Raw genomic sequence first — 12113 nt, 5'->3', positions numbered from 1 at the left:
GAGGCAGCTCGGCGGAAAGGACCCTCCACGGGACTCTGGGACTGACAGTTGGCCTTGGTGCCAGTGGCCAGGCCTCTGCCCTCCCCACCCACTTCAGATTACCCTCAAGCTCCAAAGCTTGGGGTACTGTCCCACCACCACCCCCTGCCACCCTCTACTGACTCTACCAGGAGGGTCAGCCCCCCACCCCTACAGCAGCTGAGAGGCTGGCAATGGGGGAGCAGCTCCCCTGCCTCCTACACCTGCCTCACCTTCTTCCTCTGCTCCTTCTGCCTCTCACGGAACTCCTCAAGACTCCGCAGCTCCTCGCGCAGGGTCAGGGCCAGTTGGATGTGTGAGCTGCCCACATTCTCCATTTCTTGGGGGCAGAGCATGGATACTGGTCCCCAGTGTCAGATCTGATGGGCCTCAGCCACCCACAACTCGCCCCTGTCTGGGCCAGCCCAGCCCCAGCCCCAACACCTCATCTTCTGTCCCCCCAAACCCTCCACCAGCCCCAAAAGATCCCATTGCCCCAGGGTGGGGGACTTACGCTGTTTCAAGGAGTCAAAGGAGGCCCTCAGGGAGCTGCAAAACAGACGGGTCCAGGTCAGGAGGAGGAGAGCACAGCGGGAACCTGAAGTCCAGGCCGTCCCCGGCTGGGGGTGGGGGGGGGGGAGGACTTTTATTTTGGTGGGAAGACCCTGGGTCACTCTAGAACCAAGGGACCCTTTAGCCAGATGGTGACCATCCACTGGGGCCCCATACTGATTTCCGGAACGCAAAGTTCTCTGCAAATTAAAGTGATCAACCCCCTGCAATGTGGCAGAAGGGGACCGATGCCCCCCCCATCTGTGCTCCTGGCTGCATTCTTAGAGAAGAGGGGATTGTCTTCAGAACCCTGCCTCCCTCCCCTGAACTCCTCTCCCACACTCACAGCACTCTCTCCTCCTCTGCAAGTACCAAATGGCCCCAGGGTGAGGCTGCAGGGGTGGGGACAGTGTTCAGATGGGCTCTCAGTAGGTGGCCCAGGGGATGTTTGGAGGAGGTTGGATGGCCGTGGGAGAGGCCAGCAGGGCAGGGCGCAGGAGGTGAGAGGTGGGCACTGTCTGCCAGGGAGGGAGGGAGGGGAGGGCCCAGCACCGCATATAGGAGGCAGGGAATGATGGGCGGGGGCTGCCAGAATGAACACATAAAGACAGGACACCGAGTGCAATGTGAATCTCAGATGAACGAGCACTTTTTGAGTATAGTATGCTCCTTGTAGTATTTAAAACGTACTTTTATTTTTAAAGTATTTGTTGTTTATCTGAAATTTACATTCACCTGGGCATCCAGTATTTTATCTGACTCTCCCTGCAGCCTCTCTGTGGAGCAGCTCGGCTGCCCCCTGGCGGCCACATGACCTCATGACGCCCACCGGACAGCCCTGGGTGGCGCTGGCAGCGCACCAGGCAGGCTTCTCAGGTGACTTCTCCTCTCAGTAGACACCTGGGGAAGCAGAGGCCAAGGAGGAACAGCAGCCTGGCAGGAGCGTGGGGATCCAGGTCTGGGGGAGATCTGTGGGGGCCAGGCCCCTCGCCCTAAACTGGTGGATCCCAAAGTGAGGTCCACAGACCAGCAGCATCAGCATCTGCAGAGCCTGTTAGAAATACAGATTCTCAGGCTCCTCCCCGACCTCCTGAGGCTGAGGCTTCCGGTTGGGGCCCGGCCCCAAGGCTGTTGATGCCCATCCAGACGTCAGAACTGCTGGCCTGAGTGACGAGACCTCCTCGCAACTCTGCCGGCACAGGTGCCTTTATTTATCCCATTTCACAGATGAGAAGCCAAGGGTCACAGGAGTGAAGAAGCTGCACCCGTGGCCACCCTACAGTAAGAGGCAGAACCCAGGGAGAGGAAGAAGGAGAGGGGTGGCTGTGTGGTGATCCCACCTTCCCTTGTGGGACTCAGGACTCTTCTCTGACTCCTCACCAGCATGACACCTCCAATCCCTCTGCTTCCTGTCAGTTCACCTCTCAGCTCAGTCCCCCTCTTTCAGTTAGAGGCCTCCAGTCACAGCGTGGTCCCCCCACCCCCAACCCAGCCCTCATGCACACCACCCTCCAGCCGCACCTCCTTCATGACCGCAGCATGCCCAGACCCCTCCCAGAGCTCAGGGCCTGCACATCCACTGCCCGGCCCTCACCTTTTGGGTCTCACATCTGACAGATACCTCAAATTCAGCATGTCCAAAACTGGACTCAGCACCTGTCCTGCAAACCTCTCCTCTTCCAGGGCTCCCCTCTCAGCAAAGACACTGCTGTCCACCAGTTATACACACCAGAAATCCAGGAGTCACCCCGGGCTCTGTCCTCTCCCTTCCTTGCCGCCACCTTCTATTTCATCTCCTAAATCTCATGCCTGTCCCACGCTAGCTGCCACCACCGCTGCAGCCCCTGCCCTACCACTTCCACCCCCCACCTGTCAGCCCTGCTCTCTGCCCCTCCCCCTGTTCCTTCCAGGTGCCAGGCTCCGTCTTGCCTCAGGGCCTTTGCATGTGCCCATCTCCATTGCAGCATCTTTGCCTGGCACCCTCTCCTGTCCTTTCTGAGCACTGATGTCACTTTGGACTGACCCAGTGGATGTCTGTCACCTTGTTGAACCATGAGCCCTTGAGGACAGGGGCAATGCCTGGCTCTCCGGCTCTCCTCCTCATTGTCCCCAGGCTCATAATCTAGACTTTCTCAACCCCAAACCCACCTGTGGGCCACCCTGGTCCATGGTCTCAGTCTGCAGGGTGCTGTAAGGAATTGCAGGTTCTGGCAGCTGCTGGCCCTTTTCCCAGCCCCCACCTGAAAGCTGGGAGCCTGCCTGAATGCACAGCACTGCCAGGTGGACATTCAGCCTCTGTCCCACCGCTGGGACAGTCTTGACAGTGACGGTCTGTGCTCACCTTGAACTTTTGCCCCCATGACCTGGCTAGGCCTTGGGGGCTGTATAGATGCTGGTGCTGCCTCTGTCTGGGGCACCTGGGCAGGCAGGCTCTGGCCCCTCCAGGCCCCCTATTGCTGTCACCTGGGCTGCAGGCCTTCCTGCCCCAGGTACCCTGTCCCCATTGCTGGAACCATCAGGCCACCCTAGTTCAGCTCACACAACAAGGCCCAGAACACTCCTCCCTTTCTTGGCCCCAGACAAAATTTCAAGGAGGCAGCCTCAGCTCTGTGGATGAGAGGAGGAGCCAGCTTTGCCCCAGAACTCCCAAAGTGAACAGCCTTGAGCTCTGATATTGTGGAGGATCTGGGGGCCGCATAAAGTCATTCTCTGCCCCATGAAATTCCCGCTTCCTCCCCGCTGTCTGCGCAGGGAAACCGTCAAGATCTCCCTGAGTGCCTCTACTGCGTCTCCATCGCATGTCAAGGATAGGGTCCTGCACAGGCCTCTATCTCCTGCCATCTGTCACCAGTGCCTTCATGTGTAACTCATTCCATTGCCCTTTTTTACTCGGCTCTCAGGAAGCTCAGTCTGAAATTCTGTGCTCATATACAGTCCAGATTTCCAGTGTGTTTCCTGCTCTGTCCCCACTGTGTCCCTGCTGCCTGCCCACCGGCTGAGAGGAGTAGCCGTCTCGCCTCCCTGTGCTGAGGCTGTGCCCACAGTGAGCCAGCATCAGGGGACATCTGACAGGAACAGGGCCTGGCTGTCTCCCGCCAATATCCTCAGCAATGTCGTCATTCTCTCTGAGTTCAGAGGAAGAGAGACCATGAAAAAAAAATTTTAAAATCTCTCTGACAGGAAAACCACAGCATTTTTGGTTTGTGGCAAGTGGGGGTGAGGCAGGGACGTGAGGATTCAGACCTGCACCCCTTGGGGGCTGTGCCTGCTCACTGGTGACCACAGAAGGCTTACAGGAAGCTGGCCTTGCCTTGATTTTCCTTTGTTTCCCAAACCCCTGCCCTGTGCAACTTCTGGGGGCATGCAGCACCCCCAGCACCTTACCTGATGCAGGAGGAGCAATAGGGGAGCGGAGGTGACAGCTTTCTGAGGGAGGTGGCATTTCAGGCAGGCCTTGAGGGATGGGTGGGACCGGGCAGGGGAGCAACAGGGCAACAGCAGGAGCAAAGGCCCAGAGGCTGGAAAGGAGAGTCAGGCAGTCTCTGCAGGGCTAGACATATGACATCAGCAATATTGGTAAGCCCCCTGCAAATACTAACACTGTCTTTTTCTTTTAAGATGGAGTCTCACTCTGCAGCCCAGGTTGGAGTGCAGTGGTGTGACCTGGGCTCGCTGCAACCTCCATCTTCCGGGTTCAAGTGATTCTCCTGCTTCAGCCTCCCGAGTAGCTGGGGCTGCAGGCTCGCGTCAACATACCCAACTAATTTTTACATTTTTGATAGAGACGGGGTTTCACCAGTTTGGCCAGGCTGGTCTTGAGCTCCTGACTTCAGGTCGGCCTCCCAAATTGCTGGGATTATAGGCGTGAGGCATAGCGCCTGGCCCTAATGCTGTCTTTAAAATGCACTGAAAGCGCTGGTGGGGATTGCTGGAGTTTGGGGACTGGGTCTTACTTGTCCATCCTCCATTGCCACTGCCCCACGTTTGTTCGCTGAGTTAACATGTGAAGGAGGTACATGTCAAAAATCACTTAAGATGTAACCTCCTGTTAATTTCAGTGGCCTGAGCCTCCAGGCCTGAGGGTGGCTCCTGGCTGGTTTGAGGTCAGGGGACTGTGCAGAAATGCAACACCTTCAGGCAGTGGGGCTGGGGAAGCTGGCCAATTCTGCCCTCAGGGCTCACTAGGCTATTTATAGGGTCACTTAACCACCTGACTTTTGTCCTCGTTCTGCACCCTGTTCCTAGCCTTCCCATCCCCCAACCCCCTGCCTGTTCTGCAAGGGGCAGGGAATGAGCATCCCACAGACCTGGGGGACAACTGTGGGCCTCAGGGAGGCCAGGGGCTTCCCCTACTCAGGGATGGGCCCTGGAGGGTGGGCCACCAGCCCCCATGCTGAAGAGCCAGGCCACCTTTCCTGAGGGCCAACACTCCCCACCCCCAAGGAGTCCAAGATGAGGAAACAGGTCCACGGCCACTGTTCACCTGTTCACACTTCCCCACCAAAAGCCCTTCAGGTTGGCATGGGTAGGGGTAACCGGGTCTAAGCCAAGACTGACAGTGAGGCAAGGCAGGATATCTGGGAGGGCTTCCTGGAGGAGATGGGCCTGGAGGAGATCTCCTGGAGAAGATGCATAAATGGACCCTAATGCAAAGGACTAGGACGGAGAAGGAAGTCACCCTCAGTGTGCTGGACTCTGGCTAAGGAATGGCAAAGCCCTCTATTTTATTTTATTTTATTTTAAATTAGTGAATCCTCCTGACCCATCCAGGGCATGACACATAGTAGGTCCTCAATTGGTGTCTAAATGGATGGAAGATGGATGCTTGGCCTACACTGTAAGGAACAACTGCATGGCCTCACCAACACTACTTCATGCCACATGGGTCAACAGCAACACTATGGACAGCCCCACTGTGTGCGGTGAACCCCTGTGGCTTGGCACTCTCTGCTTGTCCTTGTGACTGCCCAGAACACCTCTCCAAGTGACCATCCCCTTCCACAGGTACAGACCCTGCACTCAGAGACAGGGAGCATCATCCAGGGCCACACAAGGGATAAGTCAGGGCAGACCCTGTCCCACTTGGCCTTGAATAACCACGGCACAATCAGGGCCGCCTCCACCTGGCCCCTTCCTAGTTCTACAAATGGAGCAAGATGTTGTGTACCTCCCCCTTCCCGCGGCCCACCCTGCCCCCAACCCCCATTGTATTTTCTTTGTGGATAGCTTCTCCTTCCCTGCTGTAAATCCCCTGTGACTCACAATCCCCTGAGCCTGCATCACACAGACTCACTCCAGCCTGGCTCCCATCGTGCCTTGCCGGGGCCACCGTCTCCACCTCTCCTGAGTCTCTGAGTTCTCCCCATGAGGTACCCTCTCTTTCTGGGAAAGTTATCTTCCAGCTGGCCTGGAGGCCAGGAGGCCGGGAGGTCAGGAGGCCAGGAGGGGCTCCCTTGGTCGTGCTGCCAGGCCCCACAGCTGCTCCCCACCTGGCTGAGAGCTCTGGGCACGCTTCCTGCAAAAGGCATACACCCATTCGCTCCTCACCACGTCCTGAGCCCTCCTCTGTGCCCAGCCTGCACCCGGCCCTCAGCCCTTCCCTTGGGAGGCCCTCAGACCATGTTCTTGTGGATCTGTACAGCAGCTCACTGGAGTGGGAGATGAGAAACAAACTCGGAGAAGCTAGGCGACTTGCCCACAGTCCCACAGCTCACATCAGCCGGGACCAGAGCTCTGAGGACTCCTTGGAGCCCTCCGTCCTCCCAGGGCTGTGTGCACACTTTCTGGCCTCACACATGGCTCATGCCACATCTAAGCTTTCCTGTGATCTCTGGCTCCTGGTTGGAAGCAGGAGCCGCCAGGGTGCCTGGTGTCTTTGGGGGTCCTTCAGAGTATGGCACATTCAGTTCCTGTCTCGGGAGAGCAGGCAGAAGGGGAAGGGGTTCCACAACAGCTGCAAGGTCAGGTCTCAGGGCCCCCCGGCAGGAGGACTCTGCAGAGACCTTTCAAGAACTTGGAGGCCGGTGGTCTGTCTTCCCCTCGACCTGGCTCTGTCCTCACCCAGGGGGACAGTCTAGGCCTTCCCCAGAGCAGCCCCTCCTCTCCACTGTTAGGGTGGTTCTGTCCTGAACTCAGCCTCATCTCCTCACGCTTCTTCCCACCCCAGCGGTCTGCATGCAGAGACCTGCGGGGCTGGAGACCCCTGCTTCATCAGAGCCACTCCCCTGATGGCCTGCCCTCTAACCAGGCCTCAGCTAAGCCCCTGAGCCCACTTCTTCCTCTGAGGAGGGCTGCGTTACTATCCCAGCACTGATGAGGAAATGGAGCCATGGAGTGTGTCAGCAGCCAGCCCATGGTCAGACAGCTGGGGGATGAGGAGCTGGCACCGGAACCCAGGTGTGTCCCCTCCTGGACCCCTGTCTCTGGCTACATCTCCATCCTTGAAGCCCATGCTGAGCCAGTGCTGCAGGGGGCTTGGGCTACCAGTGGAGAGGCCTGTCACCTGCCCCTCAGGACTTCAGTGGAGGCCACCCAGGCTGGTGCAGGCTGCACTGCAAATGACTGAGGATGGATGGCCTCCTGTCTCCCCCGCCCAGACCCTTTCCAGCACTCAGACTCTTAGGCTTCCTCCCTCCCGCACAGAACCTGGCCTCACCCTGAATGCCCGATAACCAGACACCAAGGAGGAGTCCCGACGCCTCATGAGCAATCCAGACCTACCCTGGTTCTGCCCAGCCTCCCCCATGCCAGGAAGCCCTAAACCTCATTTAAAGGCCCAGAAACTGCCAGCAGAGGAGAGGAGTGAGCCCCAGGGCCCAGGAGCTCTTACTTCATCTCCGTCTGGCCTCCTGCCTTCCGTGCGATCTGCACCAGCTCCTTCCCGTACCGCTCCTCCGCCTGGGCCCTGCAAAAAAAAAAGGGCATTTGAAAGATCATCAGTGACTTGCCCCCTTTGGGGAAGGCCTAGGTTTGAGGGAACACAGGAGCGTTTTTTTTAAAGCAGGACATGTTCTGACACGGCTTGGCTGGGATGGGGGCCTCGGCCACTGCCCAGGAGCTGAGTGGAAGGCACCTGTCTGCTGCCCTGTGCTCCCCGTGGCCTGCCCAGCAGCTCACCTCTGCCTCAGTAGCTCCTCCATGTCTTTGCACATCTTCCTGCCATCCAGAAGCCGCTGCAGCAGCACCTCGTAGCCCGTGTGGGCTGTGAAGTCCCTGCACTGTGACATAGGACAGAAGGACACATGAGGGCCACGACCAGGCAACACCAAGCACAGCCCTGTGGGGACCCTCCCACCATCTCCAGGAACAGCCTCTCTCCTGCCTCTATCTCCCCTACTCAGGGCAAGCTCTTGGGACTCTAGACCGGGCTTTACACAGGCACACAGGAGGTCCCCTCACATCTGCAGAGGTGATAGGTACATAAGTGAACCCCACCCAGCTGACAGGGCTGGAGGTGCCGGGCCTGGCATCAGAGCTCACAGGACAGGACATACATCAGCATGAGATAGCAGATGGGAAGGGCCACCCTTAAGTCCCCCTGATGACAGTCAGCCCTGAAATTCACTCACTCACGTTGCCACCCTTCCAATATTCCTATCTCAGCTAAGTGGGGAAACCAAGGTGCAGGGGGATGACACATGATCGCATCCAGAGTGGCCCAGCTAGAAAGTGGCTGGCCTGGCCTTGAACCCCAGGGTGTCTGGCTGGAGTCCCTGCCCTTCGCCTCAGCACTGTGCAGTCTCCATGACCATCACAGCAATTACAGTTTCTTGGGCACCAGCCATGTGCCAGATGCCACATTGGGCTCTCTGTGGGCTCAGGAAACCCCCCTCAGGCAGATCCAGGGAGATGGGCATGGAGGGTGACTTCAGTCAAGGCCAGAGCACACGCAGACACACCCTACATTCCCCTCTGGACTGGGGTGGGGTGGGGAGCCTCAGAGAACTCTCCAGGGACAGCTACCCTCTGCTGCCTGGCACTTGCCCAGTTTGCCCTGGCTGTCGTTCTGGCCAACCCAATTCTCCTTTCTCACTGTGCAGTGGGTTCCAGGTGTGTGTCTGAGCTGCTGGTGTGGGAAGCTGGTGTGAGAAGTTGGGGGAGGGAGGTAGTCTTTAAGGACTATGAAGGAACAGAGGTCTCCCAGGACACTCCCAGGCCTGGGGAATGGGTCCCAGGGCCAGGGTCCCCGCCACAACCCCCTAAGCTCTCCCGGGCGCTGCATGCAGGCTTACTCCAGGGGAGCCTGAGGTGCTGGGGAGACAGGATTTTTGTCACCAACTGAACAAAGGCAGGCCTGACATTCTGCACCTAGTCTGTCTTCCTTTCTATCCCTGAGGACCCCTAAAGCCTCAGAGACGAGCAAGAAGTTGCAGCTCCCCTGACCACACACATTACAGTCTCCAAGGTCACACACACTCCAGGGTCGCACACACTTAGCATGACTCAGGTAAAGCCTGCTGCTCCTTCCCCTGACCCATGTCTCCCCTCAAACGCCACCTTAGGGGTGTGAGGGGAGCAGGGATGGAGTCAAAATCAAGGAGAGCTCTCTGTAGGAAGAGGCATTTGACTCAGGTGCTGGAAGGAGAAGGTATTCTCCAAGGTCTAAGGAGAATCAGAAGCAGCAGGGAGGGGTAGCAATGGCATAAATTGCCCCAACAGCGCCCCACCCTTCCCACCAACTGCAGTCCACCTTCAGCAAGCTCAGAAGGGTGGACTCTCCTGGCCTGTAGGACACTTAGGACCCCAAGCTCCTACCCCCTCCATAAACATCCCTAGAAATTCCCGAGGAGGATCTGGCCCAGGCTCAGCTGTCCCACAGAGCAACAAGCAGGGTGTCTAGCCTGTAAGGCCAGAAGCTGTCCCCCCAGCCTCAGAGGCAGGCCTCCACCCCCATGTCCAGGTTGGCATCACTGGGCTAGCCTGGGCCAGGCTTCCATTTCTGTGGTTTTTGGTGGGCAGCTGCTTGCAGCCAGCAGCCCTCCCCTTCCCACCCCTGAGCCTCTGCCCTCGCTTCAGACTCTCAGGTCAGAGCCCCCCGCGGCTGGGAAGAAAAACAAATCCGGGGCCTCAGCCTCCTGCCCCTGCCTGGAGGGACACCAGCATTCAGGTCAGAATGCCACAGATCCCCCCACCCCAGAACTGCGAGCCGCCTTGTGTGGCTCCCCTTACTCCTCAGGAAACTGAGGCCAGAGAGGGAAATGGCTTGCTTGAGGCTGCAGAGTCAGGATGAGAATCTGGACTCTCAGGGGACCTGTCATTTCTTCCTAATACCTCTGGAGTGGCCGCCTGGAGCCCAGCCCACACCCAGCCCTGACGCCAAGGGAACCCTTCTTTTGTCCTTATGGAGGCCCCCAGAGTGGAAAGAGAACCAAGTTGAACCTACGTTGGCCATTCGGGAGGAGTCAGAAAGCAGCGAGAGGCCCTGCAGGCTGCGACTGCGGTGCTCAAGCCCCCAGAGGCTGCAGGCTCCAGGATCCCTCCCAGTCCCCCGCTCAGAGCTTTGGGCTGCTGGCAGGGGCTGTGGCTGAGTGAGCTACTGTCACAAGGACTGGGCGGTTCCGAGGAAGTGCCTGACTCTCCAGGGGCTGCTCACGATGGCTCCCAGCCCTGCACCCCTTCCCCCAGCCCACATCCTCCTCCTTCACCCCCACCCCTGCCTCAAGGGCATGGGTCTGACTCAGTGCTCTGAGCTGGAAGAGTCAGGCTCAGGATATGTTTAGGAAATGAATGAACCCACCATCCTATAACTTAATCAGTCGTGTGGGTCTGCCACCCAAGGCCCAGCATCAGCATTACCCCCAGGGGCCCTACCCTAGTTGTCCCCCACTCTTACCTCCCTCTCCCCTCCTCCTGTCCGACCTCCATTATCTGAATGCTGCCTGTGGCCCTGCCCTTTGTGAAATCTCTATTTATTAAGTCCACCTGGCACACACTGCACCAAGGGTATCACAGGGTATCATAGCATTATCTTCCTGACCATAACACACATCCTGGGAGGCAAAGATGGAGACAGGAGGCCCAAGCAGGTAAAGAGACTGCCCAAAGCCACACAATGGGCAAAGGGCAGAGTTTGGGATCTGAACCCAGGTCAACCTGTCCCCAAAACCATATAGCTACATCAGCCATTTAGTAGACAGCCCAGGAACCATTTTCTATTTTGGAACGTCCAAACATGATTCGAAAAAATAACTCTTGAAAATGATTACTCAAATTATCTCCACCTCAAATCAAAGCTGTATTTCGGGCTATAATTTGGTTACTGTGGATTCACAGAGGGTAGCCTAGTGCCCAGGCTGGGTCAGAGGAGTGCAGCCCTGGAGAACCAGTGAACAGCCAGGGGTCACGGCCCAGCCCTGTGGCACCCAGGACAACCTGTCCTGGACTAGGGGTGCCAGGTGGGGAGCGGGCACAGTCCCTCCCTCTGGGAGGCTCACTTGAGCCAGATGTGGGACCCAGCCCTTGCCATCCATGGTGTGTGGCCATCGGCTCCAGGCTGTATCCCAGAACTCCAGCAGGAGGCTCTTGGGAGGAAACATATTCCTGCCTCTGCCTTGAGGCAGTGCGGCCAAGGCCTGGGTGCCCTGTTCTGTCCAGAGATAGCCCACTGGCTTCATTCTTTGGTGGGTGTTGGTGTGAGCCATGGCCCAGGCTTGTGAGCTGGCCAGGCCCTCCACACCCCCACCGGTTGAGTGGAGAAGCACCCTCTGTACCTACCACCACTTCCCCATTTTCATGCCCATAACACTCTTGGTGGCTGCAGGGGCGAGACCACAGACATCAGGGCCTGAAGCAAGCCACTTCACTTCTCAGGACCCAGTTTCCTCATTGGGGAAGTGGGGGCAGGAGGCTAACCCCTTTTCGGGCCCTGACAGCCCACCCCTCTAGGGCACAGTCCTGTTAGTATGGGCCACAGTTCAGAGAGGGTTCTAGGGCCTGTTTGAGAGGCTGGGAAGGGTCTGACCGACTAGATGTGGGTTCACACCTCCCGTGACCCTGGCCCTTCTCAGCCTGTTTCCTTCCGTGTGAAAATGGGCCTAATAGTTCTCACCACATAGAGGTGTCCTGAGAAGCAAGTGAAATGGTGTGCATAGGTGAGAACAGTGGAACTCAAGATCAAGGCTCACCACAAGGCGGATACTGGGCTCTGGATGATGACTGCCATTTTATGGATGAGGAAAGGGTAACCCAGAGAGGTTACCCAGCCTGCCCAGGGACCTGCAGGATGCAGCCGGGATATAACCCAGATATCCCAAGCCACGATCTTGGCTGTTAACTTCCCATTACTTTGCCTCTCTGCAAAGCCCCACACTCAGGGCCTGTCACCCAGTGGCAGTTCAGCAAGCAGCAGCTCCCAGAGCCCTACCCGCCTGTCTGCCACCTCCCCCACCAGAAACACCTTCCCTCAGCAGGGGCCAGCCTGGAAGAAATGAGTCACCTCCTCACCTCCCCTCTCACCTTACACACCTTCCTCCACCAGAGGGTCCGTTTAAAGGGGAGCAGAGCCTTTTTCAAACGCTCGCTTGCCTGGCACTCCAGAATACAGC

The 12113-nt window shown here is 57.8% G+C and overlaps 1 protein-coding gene across 4 annotated transcripts in view; it reads right to left on the bottom strand.

The window, feature by feature from the left end:
- Positions 1 to 12113, bottom strand: part of PSTPIP1 (proline-serine-threonine phosphatase interacting protein 1) — a 41447-nt gene that overhangs the window by 11503 nt on the left and 17831 nt on the right. For 2 of the 4 annotated variants that reach the window (XM_010373276.2, XM_010373275.2), the window contains exons 2-5: positions 7687 to 7787; positions 7400 to 7474; positions 533 to 567; positions 252 to 358 (exon numbers count right to left, since the gene is read on the bottom strand). In XM_010373276.2, the coding sequence (XP_010371578.1) occupies positions 252 to 358; positions 533 to 567; positions 7400 to 7474; positions 7687 to 7787 (318 nt within the window). Of the gene's footprint in view, positions 1 to 251; positions 359 to 532; positions 568 to 1305; positions 1471 to 3954; positions 4121 to 7399; positions 7475 to 7686; positions 7788 to 12113 lie in introns of those variants that run through there. The other 2 variants (XM_030930717.1, XM_030930716.1) reach the window with 2 other exon arrangements.

This window comes from Rhinopithecus roxellana, chromosome 5 (assembly GCF_007565055.1).
Source record: "Rhinopithecus roxellana isolate Shanxi Qingling chromosome 5, ASM756505v1, whole genome shotgun sequence".
Classification (NCBI taxonomy): domain Eukaryota; kingdom Metazoa; phylum Chordata; class Mammalia; order Primates; family Cercopithecidae; genus Rhinopithecus; species Rhinopithecus roxellana.
Note: the sequence above shows the minus strand (reverse complement) of the source record. Positions and strands in the feature narration are given on the sequence as shown.